At 43.2% G+C, this 24182-nt stretch overlaps 1 protein-coding gene across 2 annotated transcripts in view; it reads left to right on the forward strand.

Moving 5' to 3' along the window:
• Positions 1-23735, forward strand: part of HSPA12A (heat shock protein family A (Hsp70) member 12A) — an 87443-nt gene extending 63708 nt beyond the window's left edge. For both annotated transcript variants that reach the window (XM_063434938.1, XM_063434937.1), the window contains exons 7-13: positions 2453-2603; positions 5768-5854; positions 6786-6890; positions 6991-7249; positions 8103-8206; positions 21715-23300; positions 23377-23735. In XM_063434938.1, coding sequence (XP_063291008.1) covers positions 2453-2603; positions 5768-5854; positions 6786-6890; positions 6991-7249; positions 8103-8206; positions 21715-22349 — 1341 coding nt within the window. In that variant the 3' untranslated portion in view covers positions 22350-23300; positions 23377-23735. The remainder of the gene's footprint in view (positions 1-2452; positions 2604-5767; positions 5855-6785; positions 6891-6990; positions 7250-8102; positions 8207-21714; positions 23301-23376) is intronic.
• The last annotated feature ends 447 nt before the right edge of the window (positions 23736-24182 follow it).

The raw sequence follows: 24182 nt of genomic DNA on the forward strand, positions 1-24182 counted from the left end.
TATAATTTTTTTCCATTTTATTTTTTATTATGCTTTTATAGAGTATCCGAGCACTAGGTGACGTGTAACCCCTCCGCCATTTACAACACCTTTAGCAGCTTCATCACTCTAGGTGTAACCGCCCCCTTGTGACTGGGTCCAGGAAAATGTAGAGATGGCAAACACACAGCCATGTGAACACCCACAGAGCTAATTCTGTCATGGGCAGCAAGGGAGTCACAGAGCCTCATCCATATAAACTCTGTTTTACTGTATGTATTAGTTCCACCCATAGCATCAAGTCCCACCATATCCTGGCTGTAGATAGCTTCACAGCTGTGCTGATCACTGGCACATATTTACTGAAGGTGCGATGATCTGGGGCCAAACACGACTCTCATTCAATAGAGCCACCAGAGAATGCGGAACAAGATCTATTCCTAAGAGATATCCAATCAGTCTGAACCGTGACTCAAAGAAAAGTGAGTTTGTCATATACCACTTGGTAATAAGGGTTCCTTTCCCCACAGCCTCTCCAGAATGCTATTGTATTACAATTTATTAGGAAGTGTATAACAAACCAAAGCAGGTTAGGTTGGTTGAGGTTGGTGCAGAATTGTTGATCTTGGCTTTAATTTAAGCTAGTGGCCGCATCAGATTCCCATTCTATGAGTTCTTCCACAATGACATAGCAAGAACTAAACTCTGGATCTGAGTTACTGTTTATATTTTCAAGGGGGGAATCGTCCAGGTTATTCTGTCACATTTGATTTCCTGATATTCTGCTAATAAACCCTCCTCATTTTGTGAGATTAGTCAGAATGACCGCAACAATAATTTAATTAATGAACCATTGAATAAGCTCTTAAATTCCTATCCAGAGCAGTCAGGTAACTAAAATGAATAACATCTAGCCGATTAGATACTAACTGTGGGCATTCTAACTTCATAAAGCACCAACATATACCATATCACCCATTTAACAGGCATTGGCCATTACACTAAGCAAACATTGATGTCAGGTTAAAATAATCTGTGTATTAATTAAACATCCATTACAAAAATAAAATATATATATCAGGATTTAAACATCGCAGTTATATAAACAGAGTCTAGCTTTTATTGTTCAGTATTTGTAGATTATATAAAACATTGGAATGAGTACATTGTGCACTAAATTGGAGGGTTTTATGTTTAAATACACATTAAGTCAAACATTTAGTATGGATTCCCCAGCTAATGGAGCCCAAATGAGACATGGTGGGTCTGTTTGTATAATTATCATCTATTTCTCTTGGTCACGCTACTTATTCACAGATCATTTTAGGATCTGAGATCACAAAACGGATTGCAAGCTCAAAGCAGATGTGCTGGAAGTGGTCCAACTCTTGTACCTTGTCCATTACTGACATTAATTGGATGTACACATTATGCTGTATACCACTATATTTCAAAGGTACTCCGTAACCTCCAGCGGGGTGTAATTAGCAGGTTGGTGCTATTTGCTCTGGGAAATTTTTTAGTACAGAGAAAAATATGCTTTTAATAAAGGGAATTAGTGTTATCCCTCCCATTCAGATTGATACATACTTCAAACACACGACGGTATTGCAGCAATGTCTTTTATCCACAATACTGTCTGTTTCTGCAAAGAATGGCTAATGGACACTGGGATGGGGAGAGACAATGGGTACCACCAGCCTGTGTGATTAGAAAGCTTGTAATGGGGAGCAGATTTAAAGCCTCCTAACTGATAATGCATTATCGTATGTTGCATCTGCCTTATCTTAATAACAGAATAGCAGAGACATCAATTAGATAATACAATCAAGCTTAATATTGCAAGTGTCAAACTAAGAGCTGGTTTACCTAAAGTGTCACTGACCCCTTTTGCCCTATCTACCATATAAACGTTAAACTTTTGCCCTTGCCTTGTGTCTATGGGCTTGGACAGTTTGTTACCCCATACAGTATCACAGTAAACCCCAATACTGACTCACTTTGATTTTATTATTTTTATCTAATTATAAAGCACCAACACGTTCCGCAGCGCTGTACATGGGTACAATTGGTCCAAGCAAAAACACAAATATGAAATACAGCTGGGATAATACAACATGCTACAAACGGAGGATTTCGGGGTGCTAGTCCTGTGGGAAATTATAATCTAAATATAAGAAGGTCCTTATTATTTATATACCAGATAGATAGACTGGAAGACAGGCGAGTGGGCAGATGGTGGTTGGGTGGGTAGATAATTATGAAATTGGGGAACGAGGCCGGTAGGTGGATGTTTAAATAGATCTGGAAATAATCCACTAAATTTTGTGATAGAGCTTCCGCTCACACTCAGACTGTAGAGCACAATTTACTTTGTTTTATCTGATTCACCCAGGACGATCCTCTCTGTATTCTCAATGTATTTCCCATGTGATACTTTTAATCCATTCTTTGTGTTTGTTTTGTCTCCCAGGCAGGCATGGTAAGTCCTGAAAACCCTGAGCAGCTGATCATTGCTCTCGAGCCTGAAGGAGCTTCTATATACTGCAGGAAGCTCCGTCTTCATCAGATGATTGACCTGAGTACCAAAGCGGCAATCAATGGCTTCAGCCCGACCGACCCAGGTGGGATTTCTACTCACAGCCCTTTCCTGTCGCAGTCACTTGATGTAAAGCGTCCCCTTGTCCAGGGAACAATTCCATCAAAAGGATAGTTCCACAAGCAATTCATGTCCCTAGAAGGACCATAGTGATGAATAACCTGGAATGGTGATAATTAATGCATAGAGCAATAATTAATTAATTGGATGAAGAAGCACATTTTGTGGAGGGCGAGTTCACCTGATAATTTGTATTTAGTTAGAGGAAGGCGGTCATCGAAAGACTAATTAGTAAATGATTGATGGTAAGGTCACGGTGTGTAAATGCTGATTTTATTAACAGATCCAGTTAGAGAAGCAGTAAGCAAATCTCGCTATATATTTAATAAACCAATAAATGTTGTCCTGCTCCTCCTGTTCGTCACTTTATTTGTTACTTTTTGTCACTTGTTTTGTGAACCAAATGGTGTTAAAATTCTCCTATCAGAGCGGCACAATATATACATAATATCTATATTTTGCAGTACACTGATTGGCCAATTTTCGCTCCATTTTGGTTAGTCTTTATCCTTTTTTCCCATAATGACTGCATGGATGACATTAATCAGAAACGCCACCTGGAGAAATCACGAATAGACAAACTATTTTTTCTTTCAAATGTTTGATTCAGCCAAACCAAATGTTTTTGCCATACACAAGTCTATTAATTAGGAATTGTATAACCTGGCCAGTGACAGTTTTGGGATTGCTCTATGTTGTAACAATGTCAATAAAGAGCGTAACTAATTGGAGCTCAGTTACTGATGACACTTAGTGAATTAACATGGTGATATTTGTAATTTCAATTTTGACGTCCCTATCAGAAGGCCACGTTATTAATATCTGAATAGTTCTGGGTGAATCGGAGAAGGTTCAATGAAAGGCAGACATGTTGCCAATGAGAGTTAGATAATTGCATGTAATATCTCTTGGATATTTTTCCAGGCAAAATTATGACAACTCGAAATTTAGGAAACGCTCATAGCCAACCTCTCTTTCTGAGATAGAAAATGCGAAGAGCTTACGTGTCAAAAAAGAGTTATAGAGGTCATTTTATATGTCACTTAAAAACCAACCGTTACATGATAAAGGCTAATGTTTGAAATACTTCTCTGCCATCTAGTGGTCATCATTGCCAATTACTGGAGGAAAAAAACATTTATCTTTTCTGAAACCACTCATATTTAAGATGTTTACCGTTATATTGGGGAACTAATGCTTTTGCTCAATTGATGGGAAAACAAAAAAAAAATCTACTTCCATATATTACTGGGTGACACAGAAAATACTACAAGTTGTATAGACTAGTTCTCTTGTAGAGAGCAAGCTTTTAACGAGATTGGGTTATAAATGACATAAAACGCCAAACGTATTATAATACAGTGAGTAGCATGTCTGACATGTTTAATAATATAGATATAACTTACTTTCTGGCTGGAATGACACGGTATGAATGCTTCGTAGCTTGTTACAGATACGACTCGGCGACTTCCAAAACTCTGAGTACCCGAATCACAAATGAAATGAGCCACCAATGCCAAACATGTTCGTTTCGATTCGTGATTCTGAATGCGACCCATGGTGCCAAAAGAAAAGATAATGGAAAAAAAAAATTTATGGTTAGGGGACAGTTATACGCAGATCAAGTGGTCAATAGAGAGGAAAAAAAGACAATATATACTTGTATGTTATATATTTACTATTTGTGTACGGGATTATGGAAGGGGCGCACATTAAAGTGTGTGTAGTTTATAACATATAAGAGTCGGTTGAGGTGTGCCGAAACCGACGCGAGGTTAGGCCTGCAAAAAGAGGGCCCACCCAGATATAATGATATATAAAGAGGGTGTGGTGGGAGGGAATTTCCGAAATCGTCGAAGACAGGTGAGTAAGGGGTATGCTGGGTTTAAATAGGCTTAAAATCCCTCCCACAACTTCAGGCATACGCCTTCTATATATCATATGTTACTATGGATTTTTTGTATTGCGTCTCCTGTTTTTTCCCTCCATTTGTAACTTTTTCTCACTTGTTCTGTGAACCAGTTGGCGTAAAAATACTCCTATCATTCTATTTATATTTTATATATATGTTACGGTACTCTGATTGACCCATTTGTTCCCCCTTTTCGAGGCACTCCATTCATTTCTAAATTGGGATTTGGTAACGAGATTCTACTGAGCTGAACCTTCAAATGGTTAAATGGTTCAGGATAAATGGTTCAGGATAAATGGTTCAGCCAAGCCAAATGTTCTTGCCGTACGCAAGTCTATTGTATTGTGTGAAAATGTAGTGACACATATTCTAATCCATATCCTTAATAAATAATAATAAAGGACTCAATTCTAGATTCAGACTCTGTAAAAATAGTTTAAATGGGGTCATAGCCATTGGAGTTGCTCAAATTAGGAGAATGATGACTGTCAGGGTTATTTACTGAACGGAGAATTTAAAGTGAATTTCTAATTTAATACCAGAGTAGCCAAACAGAAAGCATAGCTGGCTTAAACAACATTCCTAGTTTTGCTAAGTGGACATTAAATATGAAATTTGCTTTGGATTCACCTACAATTCACACACTGGCTGTCTTTGTGCATTGACATCTCCAGGGGATTTTCAGAAGCAATGACTTTTGGAGAATACTCACACAGTTATGCGAGAGATACCAGCACTTGTGGTGTAATAGAGATTCCAATCGTTTTCTTGGAGAATACAGCTTTTATTTGATATCCAGATAGGATATCATTCTCGGGCACAAAGCAAAGAGTAGGGGTCAGCAAAGGGACCTAAAGGTATTCTATGAGCCGGGAATTAGGCACGGTGCAGGAAGCACTTCAAAATGCCACATTCAACAACTAGCCTTTCTCACATAGAGGCTGACAGATTTATAGAGGCGAGAAATCAGGAGTAAGTTCCTCTTCTTCAATTCTTCATGCTTGTAATGGCCAGCTGTTCTAGTGAAACCCCAGGTGGACTTCTGTAGACCAAAGAAGACCTGATGATACTTCATAAGACACTTGGAATTTTTATTTTTCAAATATGTATAATCTAATGGTTGAGCAAGTGGTATCAGTATTAGTTGGAGGTTGATGTGAATTCATGCGTAAACTCCTGGTAAATTAAACTGTGAATTTCTTTTTGCGTATGACCAGCCAAAGACCATGTACGCCGTAATCGTCAGAGTCGGACCTTCCTGGTTGAAAATGTCATTGGAGAGCTGTGGTCAGAACTCGAGCAAGGTACTGCTATGTCCCGCATCTGCATTCCCAAACCATAGAGATGTCTAATCAATGAATCTTGAGTCCTGAAATTTCAGTGTAGGTCAGCATCTGCCATGAATTTATATTCTTGCTCTAAAAATGAGCCCAATTCTCCATGATGTCACCCAGGAAATAGGAGTTTTCTGTAGCTTAATATGAGCATTGCAGGTTAATAAAGAATGACCGGGCCTGCTGTAGCTATAAGAACCAAATTTGTGTTATCTCTCAACTCTGTAGTGACATTAATAAAATATCCCTGCGTCACGTGTTGCACTGTTTATGAAGAACTACTCAGATGGTGTCTCTAACACTATAGTAATTTCTATTATGGTAAAAGGGGGAGGGACGTGGGGATCTGCAATGGGTGAAATTACTTTTAGCTCTCTGATTGCCGAAGATGAGTAATTTATTGCAAAGCTCTGTATGTCTGTAGCTTCTAGTATCTAAGTATGAGCCGTATTTAATTACAGTAATTCATTTTAAATATGTTTCCAGCACTGAATCTAACACCCCCTTTATACAACTTGTTATTACCGCCATGTGGCTTTTTACAGAACCTATATCGCACCAGTTTTTTAGGTTTAATTGCTCACCATCCTTTGCCATTATCACAAATAATAACCTATGGATCCCTTTCCTTGCAGGAATTTCCCGGTATGTCTAGAAAACGTAATGTGCAAACTTGTTTGCATCAAATTACAGTCTCTATAAAGGTCAATAACATGGAGAGAAGCTACATTTCAGCACAGTTTTAGCACAGAGCAGTTTCTTGAATAGTTCCTCTAATAAAGAACAAGTGCAAAGTTGGAGAGCAGAAGTTTAAATGATTATTGTTTTTAAATTATTGTTTTAATTTGCATACCATTGTTGCCAAGAAGTGTATCACTTGGCTCTGTTTTCTCTGTCTTAGGGGATCGTTATGTTGTTGTTGACTGTGGTGGAGGCACGGTGGATCTAACCGTCCACCAGATAAGCTTACCTGAAGGACACCTCAAAGAACTCTACAAGGCATCAGGTAGGTTGTAGGACTTCACTGGGTTTATCTTGAATACTTTGTAGTCTAAATCGTGTCGTTTTGTTGTTATGGAAACCGTTTAAATTATTTTTCAATACAGGTGGACCTTATGGGTCTCTTGGGGTTGACTACGAATTTGAGAAGCTGCTTTGCAAGATATTTGGAGATGATTTTGTTGACCAGTTCAAAGTGAAGCGTCCTGCTGCTTGGGTGGATCTGATGATAGCTTTTGAGTCTAGAAAAAGAGCTGCAGCCCCAGACAGAACCAATCCGCTAAACATTACCTTGCCTTTCTCGTTTATCGATTACTACAAGAAGTTCCGAGGTCACAGCGTAGAGCATGCTTTGCGCAAAAGCAAGTTAGTATGTTGTGTGTATATGTCATGTGAGTGTGAGTACACCCCAGGATTGCTGTAAGAGTGGGCGCTCCATTCTGTAATGCAATGAGCACACTGTGTGCTTTGCATTATGGGGCCTGGTAGAAGTGATATAGAGACATACCAGCTGGTACCTGGACGCAGTCTTACAGGAACGTATAGCATTAAATAAATACATTTTCTGCTGTGAGAATAACAGATTAAGCAGTTCTACACAAATATGCATATTAATACGAGCTATGGCCAGTAAAATATTCTAAAACACTGGATTACAGGGATTATTTCCTGCAGCATTCAAGGAAAACTGGCTAAAATTGGAAAAGGATATGCAATATAAATTAATTTAAAAAAATTACAGATATTTAACTCTTTCACTCCATGAAAGAAACAGTACTTTATACACACATTCAGTTTTTATTTGTAGCTGGTTTAGACTTTGTGGTGATGTGAAATACAAGGGTTATTTACAGTGACTGTAGGATGATTTTGATTTTTATTGGTGGTAATTATCATAGAACCTAGGTCGATTAAGGTCCCCCGAAAGGTTCATCCTTCCAGGGGAAGGATGAAGAATTCAATAGAATCTCTTGTGGAATTAAGTGAGTTTAATTTTAGACTGTAAGCCCTTTATATTCCTGTTAGATTTGACATATGTCAACCTTGTTTTATCATTTGCTCATATTTGCAAAAAGTGAATTGAATCTGTAATTCTGTTTAACTCCTTCTTGATAAGATATTCCTGTTCCATAACGCCATGTGTAGCAACGTGTCTGTAATGAAGAGGTTAAAGCTGTACAGAAATGACGTGTTATGTTACGCTGTTCTTCTCATTCAGTGTAGACTTTGTGAAGTGGTCCTCCCAAGGAATGCTAAGGATGAATCCAGACGCCATGAATGCTCTTTTCAAGCCCACCGTAGACCACATCATTGAACATCTAAGTAAGAACGGCAGAATTTAAAGCAGCATTTTATTACATGACATTTAACGCAGCTCTGTTACAACAATATTTCCTTTGAGTATTCATATAGATAGAGTCTTTAGACAGGGGCATTGCTAGGTTACAGAAATGCCTGGGGCGTGATCCCAAAGCAATCTTCAATGACCCCTACACTGACAGAGAGGTAGGAATAGGTCATGACTAGTGATGTCCCGAACGGTTCGCTTGCGGGCGAACATATGCGATGTTCGGTCCGCCCCCTATTCGTCATCATTGAGCAAACTTTGACACTGTACCTCACAGTCAGCAGACACATTCCAGCCAATCAGCAGCAGACCCTCCCCCCCAGACCCTCCCACCTCCTGGACAGCATCCATTTTAGATTCATTCTGCAGCTGCATTCTTAGTGAGAGGAGGGACAGTGTAGCTGCTGCTTAGTTAATAGGGAAATTGATAGCTAGGCTTGTGTATTCAGTGTCCACTACAGTCCTGAAGGACTCATCTGATCTCTGCTGTAAGGACAGCACCCCAAAAAGCCCTTTTTAGGGCTAGAACATCAGTCTGCTTTTTTTTTTTCCTGCGTAATCTAATTGCAGTTGCCTGCCTGCCAGCATGTGTGTCAGGCTCACAGCGTATACTTTGCCCACTTGCCCAGTGCCACCACTCACTCACTGGTGTCACAATAGCTTGCATTTAAAAAAACAACACTTTTTTGACTGTAATATAATAGCAGTCAGTTTCCTTCACACGTGTGCGTTTCAGGGCCTGCCAGGGCACAGTGTCATACCAGTGCAACTCATATCTGGTGTAACAGTAGTGTACATTAGAAAAAAAAACTAGAAATTTGACTGTGAAATAATAGCAGTCAGTTTCCTTCACACGTGTGCGTTTCAAGGCCTGTCTGGGCACAGTGTCACACCAGTGCAACTCATATCTGGTGTAACAGTAGTGTACATTTAAAAAAAAAATACTATTTTGACTGTAATAGATTGAATAGCAGTTAGTTGTCTGCCAGCGTGTGTGTCAGGCTCACAGCGTATACTGTGCCCACTTGCCCAGTACCACCACTCATATCTGGCGTCACAATAGCTTGCATTTAACAAAAAAAATTACTTTTTGTACTGTAATATAAAAGCAGTCAGTTTCCTTCACACGTGTGCGTTTCAGGGCCTGCCAGGGCACAGTGTCACACCAGTGCAACTCATAGCTGGTGTAACAGTAGTGTACATTTTAAAAAAAATTTTTGACTGTAATAGATTGAATAGCAGTTAGTTGTCTGCAAGCGTGTGTGTCAGGCCTACAGCGTCTACTCTGCCAACTTCTGCCACTGCACAGTGCCACTCATATCTGTTGTCACAGTAGCTTGCACGCATAGTACCACTAATCGAAAAAAAAATTACAGGCAGAGGCAGGCCACCCCGCAGGGGCCGTCGTGGTTGTGGTGCTGTGATTCCCTTTGGCCCTAGAATAATGCCCAGTGTTCAGAGGCCACGTACCCTGAACTCGAAAATTTCTGAGGACATAGTTGACTGGCTAACACAGGACACCCAATCTTCTACAGCTTCCGCTCGATAGCTTGACGCACCATCCTCCTCCAGCTTAGCTTCAGGCACCTCTCAAGATACCACTCGCCCACCTGCCGCCACCACCAACACTAGCACCACAGCCGCTTCACTTGGTATGTCAGAGGAGTTATTTACACATCAGTTGGTAGAAACGAGTGATGCGCAAGCATTATTGCCAGAGGATGTAGATAACAGGGATATGTCTCAGTCAGGCAGCATTACACACATGGACGTACGGTGTGATGATGATGATGTTGTAACTTACAGTAGTGATGGTGCGCAACAAAAAATTCGTATTCACTATGGACCTCTTATAGAGAGTGAAAGTAACCCTGTGTACATAAAATGAGGTGTTTACAGAGTGGAAATATTATAAATAATTGAAAAACAAAGAGTGGTTGTGGTGAAACAAAGCACAATCTGGAAAAGGAGCTCTTTTTCTGTTTTTGTCTCCTTAATAGGTGGCAGAGTGATTTCCATGTTTGCAAGTATACCTACAGATTGTGCTTTGTTTCACCACAACCACTGTTTGTTTTTCAATTATTTATAATATTTCCACTCTGTAAACACCTCATTTTATGTACACAGGGTTACTTTCACTCTCTATAAGAGGTCCATAGTGAATACGAATTTTTTGTTGCGCACCATCACTACTGTAAGTTATTTTATGTTCAAATCGTTTTACCAGGATTTGTTTTTGTTGGTTGCTGCATGTACTAAGATCCTTCTCTCATTTGCGCCATCCTATTTATAATCGTTTTTTCTTGATGATGATGATGTACCCGCTGCTGCTTCCTTTGCTGAGTTGTCAGATACAAGTGAAGCGGTTGATGATGACGATGCGTCCGTGGATGACACGTGGGTGCCCGCTAGAACAGAAGAAGAACAGGAGGAAAGTTTAGATGGGGAGACAGAAAGGAGGAGGAGGAGACGAGTTGGAAGCAGGGGGAGGTCGTCGCAAGGAGATAGTGGCACAGTCAGACAGCATGCATCGGCATCCGGGGTCAGCCAGACAGGACGCCAATCAACGCATGCTGTTGCCACCACCAGAATGCCATCATTGCAGAGCTCAGCAGTGTGGCATTGTTATTGTGTGTCTGCCTCTGACAACAGCGATGCCATTTGCAACCTGTGCCAAAAGAAACTGAGTCGTGGGAAGTCCAACACCCACCTAGGTACAACTGCTTTGCGAAGGCACATGATCGCACATCACAAACGCCTATGGGATCAACACATGAGTACAAGCAGCACACAAACTCAAAGCCGCCATCCTCCTCCTGGTCCAGCATCTTCAGCCACGTCAACCACTGCTGTCCTCCTTGCCCCCTCTCAACCATCCGCCACTCCGTCTCTCGCCTTGAGCAGTTCCTGCTCATCTGCCCACAGTCAGGTGTCTGTCAAGGACATGTTTGAGCGTAAGAAGACAATGTCACAAAGTCACCCCCTTGCCCGGCGTCTGACAGCTGGCTTGACTGAACTTTTACCATACAAGCTGGTGGAATCTGAGGCGTTCAAAAAATTTGTAGCTATTGGGACACCGCAATGGAAGGTACCCGGCCGAAATTTCTTTGCACAAAAGGCAATCCCCAACCTGTACTCGATTGTGCAAAAGGAAGTAATGGCATGTCTGGCACACAGTGTTGGGGCAAGGGTCCATCTGACCACTGATACCTGGTCTGCAAAGCATGGTCAGGGCAGGTATATCACCTACACTGCGCATTGGGTAAACCTGCTGACGACTGCCAAGCATGGAATGCGTGACTCTGCAGAGGAGTTGACACCGCCACGACTTGCAGGCAGGCCTGCTGCCACCTCCTCTACTCCTCCTACTCCATCCTCTTCCATAACCTCCTCGGCTGAGTCCTCTTGTGCTGCTGCGTCTTGCTCCACCTCAACGGCACCCCCCCACCTCCCCAGGTACTATTCCACATCCCGGATACGGCAGTGTCATGCCGTCTTGGGGTTGACTTGCCTGAAAGCAGAGAGTCACACTGGAGTAGCACTCCTGTCCACCCTGAACGCACAGATGGATCAGTGGCTGACTCCGCACCAACTGGAGATCGGCCAAGTGGTTTGTGACAACGGAAGAAATTTGTTGGCGGCATTGAATTTGGGCAAGTTGACACATGTGCCGTGCATGGCACATGTGTGTAATCTGATCGTACAACGTTTTGTGCTTAAGTACCCAGGCGCACAGGACGTCCTGAAGCAGGCCAGGAAGATGTGTGGCCATATCAGGCGTTCCTACACGGGCATGGCGCACTTTTCAGATATCCAGCGGCGAAACAACATGCCAGTGAGGCGCTTGATTTGCGACAGCCCGACACGTTGGAATTTAACACTCCTAATGTTCGACCACCTGCTCCAACAAGAAAAAGCCGTTAACGAGTATTTGTATGACCGGGGTGCTAGGACAGCCTCTGCGGAGCTGGGAATTCTTTTGCCACGTTACTGGACGCTCATGCGCAATGCCTGTAGGCTCATGCGTTGCTTGCTGGACCTGCGGCAACGCTGGAAGAGGATTGTGAGGAAGAGGAGTCAGAGGAGGAATGCGGCTTTGAGGAGGGGGAGGAGGAAGACCAACCACAACAAGCATCCCAGGGTGTTCGTTGTCACCTATCTGGTACCCGTGGTGTTGTACGTGGCTGGGGGGAAGAACATACCTTCTGTGAGATCACTGAGGACGAGGAACGGGACATGAGTAGCTCGGCATCCAACCTTGTGTAAATGGGGTCTTTCATGCTGTCGTGCCTGTTGAGGGACCCTCGTATAAAAAAGCTGAAGGAGAACGACCTGTACTGGGTGTCCACGCTACTAGACCCCCGGTATAAGCAGAAAGTGCCTAAAATGTTACCAAATTACCGCAAGTCGGAAAGGATGCAGCAGTTCTAAAATAAATTAAAAAGTATGCTTTACACAGCGTATAAGGGTGATGTCACAGCACAACAGGAATCTAACAGGGGAAGAGGTGAAAGTAATCCTCTTCCTCCCACGACCACGCCGGCAAGGACAGGACGCTTTACAGACGTGTTGTTGATGCAGGACATGCAGAGCTTTTTAAGTCCTACGCATCGCCACAGCCCTTCGGGGTCCACCCTCAGAGAACGACTCGACCGACAGGTAGCAGACTACCTCGCCTTAACAGCAGATATCGACACTCTGAGGAGCGATGAACCCCTTGACTACTGGGTGTGCAGGCTTGACCTGTGGCCTGAGCTATCCCAATTTGCGATAGAACTTCTGGCCTGCCCCGCTTCAAGTGTCCTGTCAGAAAGGACCTTCAGTGCAGCAGAGAAGTCGCCTAGGTCAAAAAAGTCTAGATTACCTCACCTTTATTAAGATGAATGAGGGATGGATCCCGAAGGGACTGACAGTGGGTAATACATTCGACTAAAAAAGGCCTGATGAGGGGGACTACTTAACACACCACTCCTATCTGGTGGCACATTAGATTACATGCGCAGTGCCCCAAATTTGAAGTAGGAGGACCAACTGATAGGAATAGTACTACTTAACACACCTTATAATAACGCAGAGAGAGGCAATGCAGAGAGAGGAGTCTGAAGAAGAGGAGTCAGAGGAGGAAGGTGGCTTTGAGGAGGTGGAAGACCAAACACAGCAGGCGTCCCAGGGGGCTTGTTGTCACCTTTCGGGGACCCTTGGTGTTGTACGTGGCTGGGTGGAGGAAGAGACCTTCAATGACATCAGTGAGGACAAGGAACGGGACATGGCTAGCTTGGTATCCAACATTGTGCAAATGGACTGTTTGCGGTTGTTTGCGGTGCGTTAAACGGGGAGTTTGGTCTGTCACTGTGAAGCGGGCGTAACCCTTACACTACCTGATCGATACAACATCATACCTGATGTTTTAAAGCACGTTATTCCAAACAATTTAGGAATGTTAGGTGATTTATGCCCTTTATGGATTAAAACCAGACTCTACATCAACTATGTAATGCCATGGATCCCCCTCCGGCATGCCACAGTCCAGGTGTTAGTCCCCTTGAAACAACTTTTCCATCACTATTGTGGCCAGAAAGAGTCCCTGTGGGTTTTAAAATTCGCCTGCATATTGAAGTCTATGGCGGTTCGCCCGGTTCGCCTGTTCGCGAACATTTGCGGAAATTCGTGTTCGCCGTTCGCGAACGGAAAATTTTATGTTCGCAACATCTCTAGTCATGACATGTCCCATTCTCTTATCCGATTAACTTCTTGTGCTTTCCATGAATTGAATAAAAGCAGAGCCGCCCAGTAAGGTATTCAGTGTGATCCCACCATACGGTGTAACTAGCAAAGGGGTGTGCAGCAAAAATCTATCCCTCTAATACTCATTATGGAGTGGCAGATATAATGCAATAAAATTAAAACAAATGTTAAAAATAATACAGCCATGTGGGGTCAGGCCTGTTACAAGACTATTTTGCTTTTTCTCTTTCCCCAGCCCCTCTATGTGTCTCTTCCCCCCCAGCACCTTTGTTGTTCTCTTTCTCCCACAAAGGTGTCTCTTTCTCCCCCAACTCCTTTGTGTGTCTCTTTTTCCCCTTCCTCAGTACCTCTTTTTGTCCCCCCCCCCCCCCGAGAACCTTAGTGGGTATTTTTGTCCCCTTCTATGCCTCTTTCCCCAGAACCTTTGAGGGTCTCTTTCTCCCCTCAGCCCTTTTGTGTGTCTCTCTTCTCTCCAAAGCCCCTATGTGTGCCTCTCCCCCTTCAGCCCTCTATGTGCCTCTGCCACCCTTAGCTCTGAGTGAGTCTCCTCTCCAACCCATCTACCTTGTGGTCCCCCCCCCCAACTCCCCATTCGTGCCTGCTCTCCTCCCACCTCCTGTGTAAAGTGGCCGACCCACAGGCCGCAGTGGAGTTGCTCATGTTCCCTCTAGCCTCTATTCTCAATGAGCACTTCCTGTTAGACCTGGTAGAGAATATTGAAGCTTCTCTACACTGCATGCAGTGGCCAGCAGGAGGGGGTAATGCTGTGCCACTGGCGGCTGTGCTGTGTGCTCCCTTTCTGCTAGTCATCCGGAGACTGCACCCCCTGGGCTGGGCTGCCCTATGTGGCTACCTAACCCACCTAGCAGTTGCGCCAACTCAATGTAGGGTTGAGGATCGGGTATCCAACCAATCACAGGGTACTGAAGGCTCTTCTCGCTCCCTGAGCTAAAGAAAACAACTGCATCTGCTTTCTTTTTCTTTTTCTCTGGGGCTTGTTCTCACCAGATAAATATCAGAAACCGTGTCCTACTTTAGTAGATACACCCCTATGTCTGTGTTATTTTGAGCATTACCATGACAACAATAAGCACAACTTGTTTTGACTAAATGAAATATTGGCAAATTCAGAAGAAATGTTTTGTTGGCATTTGCTCATATCAGGCCCTGGTCTTTTTTTAATGTCTGTATAACTATAACTGTTTCAGACATGGGGGGCGCTCACCGTACTATATGGAGTGTGACTGTATATCCATAGAAGACATTTATTTAATTATTACTCATGGACTTGTTTACTAAATATTGAAATTACTCCATGTTAACTGAAATGGAAACCACCACATCTATTTTAATGTCCATTTTGAATTTATTTAAATTAACTTAAAAGTGTAATTTAGACCTTATGTTAATAAACTTTCTAAATTATTCAATACTGTTAGAAATCCCTACCAAATGAGTAATCTACAACAACCCAATAGAGTATAATCGTGACTTCTGTAAATCATTTGGTAAGTTTTTCTAACAGTTCTGAAACAGTTTGAAAAAGTTTTTTTGTGATTATAGTGTCTCTAATTATATATAATATTTGCAATTAATAAAACAAATAATTAAAGGGACTCTACAGTTACCAAAACAAATTTAGCTAAATGAAGCAGTGTTGGTGTATAGATCATACCCTTCAGTCTCACTACTCAATTCTCTGCCATTTAGGGGTCGAATTGCTTTGTTTAAGCACCTCCCTGCATGTGACCTTCCAAATACTTCCTGTAAAGAGTCATCTAATGTTTACACTTCCTTTACTGCAAATTCTGTTTTATTTTGAGTTTATCTCCTGCTCTGTTAATAAGCTTGCTAGACCTTGCAGGAAATTAAAGTTAAATTTACAGAGCAAGAGATAAACAATTCTAAAGTAAATTATCGTCTCAGTCATAGCCAGGGAAGGTGTGGCTAGGGCTGCTTAAAGAGAAACATAAGTTATTTAACTTCTAAATTGAACATAGAAACATAGAATGTGACGGCAGATAAGAACCATTCGGCCCATCTAGTCTGCCCAGTTTTCTAAATACTTTCATTAGTCCCTGGCCTTATCTTATAGTTAGGATAGCCTTATGCCTATCCCACGCATGCTTAAACTCCTTTACTGTTGTGGCGAAACCGACCTCGCCACGTGTCCTTGGAGGGGGCTGATTGCCCGCCTCTTGCCTTTGGACTATGGACCAGACTTTATGGGAATGTGATACCCCAGATAGCCATACCATGGAGCCTATTCATATAATGAAAGACTATGGGAAAGACTTTAGCTCCATGGCAATTGTACTGTGTGAGTAGGATCTGCGCGCTATTCGGTAGTTTTGTGCGTGCAGATCCCAGCTATCTGGGGATAGGTGAAATGTCTGTGTGTTATGTGTAAATGTGACTTTATGTATTTTAAAGTGTTTTATCTTGTTTTGCAACCATGTGGTTAATGGAGTCTGCCTTTAGTCCTGGGTAATTGGATTACTTCTCCAATTAACTCCAGGGCAGAAGGGAGGAAACCAGGGTGCATTGTGGGGATGTTTTTCTGCCAGCCAGAAAGGAACAAAAGATACTTTTAGTAACTTTTGAACCCCTGGTCGGATTCATGCCATTTTTTAATATGTTGTTCCCCTGAATGGATTGATTGTGGATATGTATTTTTATGTGAATGTGATGTATGGTTTTAAAGTTATGAAAGTTGTGTAAAAGTATATTTTACACTGTATGCATAATGGGATTATGTGTCACACTAAGGGGAGGGGATGTGTGGGAGGTAACATCTATGTCATTGGTTCTTTTATGCCTCCCCCTGGGTGTGGCCTGTATGTGTGAGTTGGAAATAAAAGCCAGGCTGGATGAGCCAGTCCAGAGTTCCTGTTTTACCCTCAAAGTGATGTGTCGTCTCATTATTGGGGGAAGGATTTATTGTATGCTGTTCCAGTTGACTGCTAGGAGTACAAGCCTATTCGTATGGTTCCTATTCAATGGTCTACAGCATTCATATGCTTGGGAGAATTTAAAAGGTTTCTCGGATTCGGTGATTGTGGTGTCTGCCAGAGTGCTTGGAGTCCTCAGGAAGCACTAGGAGCATCCATTAACGGAGGTACCCAGTCGGGGTGCCAGGTGATCCGTTACATTGGTGGCAAGCGGTGGGATGGCGTCCTAGTGCGAGGAGAAGCAGCTCAGAGACACTGGTAAAGTTTGGAATTACAAATTGAGGGCAACGCTAGTATCCGTACAGCGCCCTTGGCTACAGCAGGATGGAATCAGCTAGTTTTTGGACAGCGTTCCATGATGAGGAGGAGGAGGCGGCCGCGGACTACAGGGATGCAGACAGAAAGGAAGTCTGGTATGATGCCCTGGAAGACGCCCAGTGGCGGCGAGGTGAGAGTCTCCCCAGTGATGAGCAGCGGCTACAGAAGCGTGTGGCGATGCGCATGTATCTATTGGGAGAGCAGCCCCTGGATGAGTGGGTGACAAGACTAGAGACCCTGGTATGGCGAGAGATCTGGCTAGACAACGCATACCAGGCCCTCTGGTGGCATACCATTCGACTTACCCCCGGGACGGCCGAGCACGACTTACCGGAGGGGGATGATTATGATGGCCCGGGTTTATTATGGGATGCCTTGGAGGACGACATTGATCTTGGCAGCACGGAGGGGTCTAGGTTTTGGGACATCTACGACTACCGGATGGGCATGTATGTCTGGGCTGACGAATGCGAGGTGAGCAAAGACATGACCCACCTGGTAACAAGGGAGTGGGAGCTGGAGCAGGACTACCAACACCTGTTCAGCTTCGTGCAGCTCCAACCTACCCGACAAGCAGAACCAGACCTCATAGACTGGTCCTGGAGAGACCCACAGATGGCAGGTGGAGATGGGATCGAGGTCTCTCTACTGGCCCTACAGGGATGCTGGGCAGTCGGCCCAGATCCCCAGCGGCAGGTTACAGTTCAGAGAGAGGAGCTTGTTACACCCTCTCTCCAGCGGCAGCCTAACCCACCAAGGGGAGACCGTAAGCCCCACACCAGCGCAGATGGGACCGTGGTCTCTGCGCCCAAGTTACAGGGAGCTGAAGGAGCCGTCCTCCCTCCCCAGCGGCAGTGTGATTTGTTGGGAATTGGGAGCCCGGTCTCCATTCCCCAGCGGCAGAGTATCCAGCAGGGAATAGAGAGCCCATCCCCCTTTCCCCCACAGCAGGACTCTGTGCTGGGAGGAGAGACAGTCGGTCTCCCTCCGCAGAGACGGGAAGTATGCATGGGAGAGGAGATTGTTACCACCTCTCCCCAGCAGCGGATCATTAATGTACAGGGAATAGAGAGCCCAGTCTCCATTCCCCAGCGGCAGAGTGTTCTAATGGGAGAGGAGCTGGTTACCACCTCTCCCCAGCGGCAGCTTAATGTACCAGGGGGAGACTGTAAGCCCCACACCTGTGCAGATGGGACCGTGGTCTCTGCACTTCCAGCACAGGGGGTAGGGACGGTCGGTCCTGCCCCCCCACAACAGGGCTGTTTAGCCAAAGGGGAGACAGTCTGTCTCCAGCAGCAGAGCTGTGTAACTAAAGGGGAGACAGTCGGTCTCCAGCAGCAGAGTTGTGTAACTCAAGGGGAGACAGTCGGTCTCCAGCAGCAGAGCGGTGTAACTCAAGGGGAGACAGTCGGTCTCCAGCAGCAGAGCGGTGTATTTAAAGGGGAGACAGTCTGTCTCCAGCAGCAGAGCTGTGTAACTAAAGGGGAGACAGTCGGTCTCCAGCAGCAGAGCTGTGTAACTCAAGGGGAGACAGTCGGTCTCCAGCAGCAGAGCGGTGTAACTCAAGGGGAGACAGTCGGTCTCCAGCAGCAAAGCGGTGTATTTAAAGGGGAGACAGTCGGTCTCCAGCAACCAGGCTCCAACCAGACTACTCCCGTGGTAGTGCTGGCAACAGGACAGAGTACCGCTGGTCTCTGCCCCCTCAGCAACCTACCAAGGCAGCCTACCAGTCCCCCACACAGCCGTGGTGAGGCACCTGAACCTGGACAAGATTCTCCCTCACCCAGGTGTAGTAACTGTTTATTGTGGGTGGGCTGCTCTGCTGTTTCTGTCTTGTGGGTGGGCTGCTGGACTAACAAGGGCACTGACCGGCAGGAGGTCAAGTACCCTGTTAGTCTGGGGGGTAAAGGGGAGAAGTGTGGCGAAACCGACCTCGCCACGTGTCCTTGGAGGGGGCTGATTGCCCGCCTCTTGCCTTTGGACTATGGACCAGACTTTATGGGAATGTGATACCCCAGATAGCCATACCATGGAGCCTATTCATATAATGAAAGACTATGGGAAAGACTTTAGCTCCATGGCAATTGTACTGTGTGAGTAGGATCTGCGCGCTATTCGGTAGTTTTGTGCGTGCAGATCCCAGCTATCTGGGGATAGGTGAAATGTCTGTGTGTTATGTGTAAATGTGACTTTATGTATTTTAAAGTGTTTTATGTTGTTTTGCAACCATGTGGTTAATGGAGTCTGCCTTTAGTCCTGGGTAATTGGATTACTTCTCCAATTAACTCCAGGGCAGAAGGGAGGAAACCAGGGTGCATTGTGGGGATGTTTTTCTGCCAGCCAGAAAGGAACAAAAGATAATTTTAGTAACTTTTGAACCCCTGGTCGGATTCATGCCATTTTTTAATATGTTGTTCCCCTGAATGGATTGATTGTGGATATGTATTTTTATGTGAATGTGATGTATGGTTTTAAAGTTATGAAAGTTGTGTAAAAGTATATTTTACACTGTATGCATAATGGGATTATGTGTCACACTAAGGGGAGGGGATGTGTGGGAGGTAACATCTATGTCATTGGTTCTTTTATGCCTCCCCCTGGGTGTGGCCTGTATGTGTGAGTTGGAAATAAAAGCCAGGCTGGATGAGCCAGTCCAGAGTTCCTGTTTTACCCTCAAAGTGATGTGTCGTCTCATTATTGGGGGAAGGATTTATTGTATGCTGTTCCAGTTGACTGCTAGGAGTACAAGCCTATTCGTATGGTTCCTATTCAATGGTCTACAGCATTCATATGCTTGGGAGAATTTAAAAGGTTTCTCGGATTCGGTGATTGTGGTGTCTGCCAGAGTGCTTGGAGTCCTCAGGAAGCACTAGGAGCATCCATTAACGGAGGTACCCAGTCGGGGTGCCAGGTGATCCGTTACAACTGTGTTAACCCCTACCACTTCAGCTGGAAGGCTATTCCATGCATCCACTACCCTCTCAGTAAAGTAATACTTCCTGATATTATTTTTAAACCTTTGTCCCTCTAATTTAAGACTATGTCCTCTTGTTGTGGTAGTTTGTCTCCTCCTTTACTGTGTTGATTCCCTTTATGTATTTAAATGTTTCTATCATATCCCCCCTGTCTCGTCTTTCCTCCATGCTATACATGTTAAGATCCTTTAACCTTTCCTGGTAAGTTTTATCCTGCAATCCATGAACCAGTTTAGTAGCCCTTCTTTGAACTCTCTCTAAGGTATCAATATCCTTCTGAAGATAGGGTCTCCAGTACTGTGTACAGTACTCCAAGTGAGGTCTCACCAGTGTTCTGTACAATGGCATGAGCACTTCCCTCTTTCTACTGCTAATACCTCTCCCTATACAACCAAGCATTCTGCTAGCATTTCCTGCTGCTCTATTACATTGTCTGCCTACCTTTAAGTCATCAGAAATAATCACCCCTAAATCCCTTTCCTCAGATGTTGAGGTTAGGACTCTATCAAATATTCTGTACTCTGCCCTTGGGTTTTTACGTCCAAGATGCATTATCTTGCACTTATCCACATTAAATGTCAGTTGCCACAACTCTGACCATTTTTCTAGTTTACCTAAATCATTAGCCATTTGGCTTATCCCTCCTGGAACATCAACCCTGTTACATATCATCCGCAAAAAGACACACCTTACCATCAAGACCTTCTGCAATATTACTAATAAAAATATTAAAGATAATGGGTCCAAGTACAGATCCCTGAGGTACCCCACTGGTGACAAGCCCAAGCTTCGAATATACTCCATTGACTACAACCCTCTGTTGCCTGTCACTCAGCCACTGCCTTATCCATTCAACAATATTGGAATCCAAACTCAAAGATTGTAGTTTATTGATAAGCCTTCTATGTGCAACAGTGTCAAAAGCCTTACTGAAATCTAGGTAAGCAATGTCTACTGCACCACCCTGATCTATAATTTTAGTTACCCAATCAAAAAAATCAATAAGATTAGTTTGGCATGATCTCCCTGAAGTAAACCCATGCTGTCTCTGATCTTGAAATCCATGTGTTTTTAGATGTTCAACAATCCTATCCTTTAACATGGTTTCCATCACTTTCCCCACTACTGAAGTAAGGCTTACTGGCCTATAGTTGCCCGACTCCTCCCTATTACCTTTCTTGTGAATGGGCACAACATTCGCTAACTTCCAATCTTCTGGGACTACTCCTGTTATCAATGATTGGTTAAATAAATCTGTAAATGAGATTGCAGGGGCATGATTTATACACCAAAACTGCTTCATAACGCTAAAGTTGTTTTGGTGACTATAATGTCACTTTAACCTGTTCTGTGATTCTGTGATTGTTTTTGGCTTTTCATATTTTTACTTTTTTAAATTTAGATATGTTTATGGTCATTTTTAGCATGTGATACTAAGATAATAATGTACATTTGTAATGTAGTGTCTACTAAAACTGTATATTTCTCTCACAGCAAATCTCTTTCAGAAGCCAGAGGTGTCTGGCGTTAAGTTTCTATTCCTGGTGGGTGGATTTGCAGAGTCCCCATTGCTTCAACAGGCTGTTCAACAAGCATTTGGAGACCAGTGTCGTGTCATAATTCCCCACGATGTAGGATTAACTATCCTAAAAGGTGCTGTCTTGTTTGGTCTTGATCCTGGCGTGATCAAGGTACGACGCTCTCCAATGACCTACGGGGTTGGTGTATTAAATCGGTATGTGGAAGGCAAGCACCCACCAGAAAAGCTTCTACTGAAGGATGGAACCCGGTGGTGCACTGATGTCCTAGATAAATTTATCTTAGCTGATCAGTCAGTGGCTCTTGGTGAAACAGTGAAACGGAGTTACACTCCTGCTAAACCTTCACAGCTAATGATCATCATCAACATCTACAGCTCAGAACGCGATGATGTCAATTTTCTTACCGATCCTGGAGTTAAAAAATGTGGCACACTCAGACTGGATCTGACAGGTAGTGAAGGCTCACCAATTCTGAACCGCCGAGAGATACAGACCATTATGCAGTTTGGAGATACTGAGATCAAAGTCATGGCAGTCGACATTGCCACATCTAAAAGTGTAAAAGTCTGCATTGATTTCTTGAATTAGAATTTCTTTCAAATTACACATTGATGTCCACTCTTACAACGTCCAATGTGCGTTCTCCAAGAGCCACTAAGCCAAGCTCCCGGTAGTTTGGAACCTAGTCCTATTTAGAGAACTTTAATCTGTACGTTGCAATTATATTTTAGGGTAAAAAAAAGGGAAAGTTAAATCAAAATTACAAAATGTAAATTGAAAATTAATTTTACTATTGCTAAAATATTTTATTTCTTCTCCCAAACAATGACTTGTGTCAACCCAACGTATTATACAGAGCATCCAAGCTCATCACTGATACCTAGAGTAATCGTGTTGGCCCTTACTTTATGTCACCTCCTTATTTCCATACAGAGCGAGGGGGCACAGTTAGAGAAGCACTGCCAGTTTCATCCTTTTCTCCTAAGTATAAGGTTGAAATCCTTTTTCTTCATTTGAATCCCCTTAAAAGCAAAATCTGAGCCTGTTAGAAGTTTTACTGAACTTGGGTTTTGGTGATATAATTGTTTAAGGCTTGAATGTTTCTCTTTTTAGGAAACAAGAACATTGAGAGTACAGTTCTGGTATACTTTGGCCTCGGTTTGACCGCCATTGTAATGCCATACGAAGTTAATGCATTTAAAAATCAGCAAAAAATATCTGATTGTTGTTGGCTGTAAATTTGCAGCTTATGCAGTGGTACATTTTTCTGCCAAATATGGTCCTCCATTTTCAATGGAAATATGGTGCATATCCTATAAATTCCTGCCTACGACTTGCCGGTAGTTTTATTCATAAAAAGGTAATTGGCTAATAAAAGCCGCAGCAGGTTCACACATGGTTTTTCATGGTTGAAGCTATTAGCAGGTTCACACATGGTTTTTCATGTTTGAAGCTATTAGCAGGTTCACACATGGTTTTTCATGGTTGAAGCTATTAGCAGGTTCATACATGGTTTTTCATGGTTGAAGCTATTAGCAGGTTCACACATGTTTTTTCATGGTTGAAGCTATTAGCAGGTTCACACATGTTTTTTCATGGTTGAAGCTATTAGCAGGTTCACACATGGTTTTTCATGGTTGAAGCTATTAGCAGGTTCATACATGGTTTTTCATGGTTGAAGCTATTAGCAGGTTCACACATGGTTTTTCATGGTTGAAGCTATTAGCAGGTTCATACATGGTTTTTCATGGTTGAAGCTATTAGCAGGTTCACACATGGTTTTTCATGGTTGAAGCTATTAGCAGGTTCACACATGGTTTTTCATGGTTGAAGCTATTAGCAGGTTCATACATGGTTTTTCATGGTTGAAGCTATTAGCAGGTTCATACATGGTTTTTCATGGTTGAAGCTATTAGCAGGTTCATACATGGTTTTTCGTGGTTGAAGCTATTAGCAGGTTCATACAGGGTTTTTCATGGTTGAAGCTATTAGCAGGTTCACACATGGTTTTTCATGGTTGAAGCTATTAGCAGGTTCACACATGGTTTTTCATGGTTGAAGCTATTAGCAGGTTCATACATGGTTTTTCATGGTTGAAGCTATTAGCAGGTTCACACATGGTTTTTCATGGTTGAAGCTATTAGCAGGTTCATACATGTTTTTTCGTGGTTGAAGCTATTAGCTGCTGCAGTACAAACTGACTCATACAAAGTTATGGAAGAGTTTGTACATTTAAATAGGACTTTTTCCTAGGGGAAACATAGTTATATAATATGTAACTACAGTTATCTTTTCATGGTGTAGCTGAAATTCCAGCAGACACAGGATCAAGGGTCAGACACACGTGGAACATGGACAGTTGTGGTACGTGCCCTTTAATTGACACATCAAAAATGAAACACCCAAAGTGTTCAAAGTGGA

This window comes from Pelobates fuscus, chromosome 10 (assembly GCF_036172605.1).
Source record: "Pelobates fuscus isolate aPelFus1 chromosome 10, aPelFus1.pri, whole genome shotgun sequence".
Taxonomy (NCBI): domain Eukaryota; kingdom Metazoa; phylum Chordata; class Amphibia; order Anura; family Pelobatidae; genus Pelobates; species Pelobates fuscus.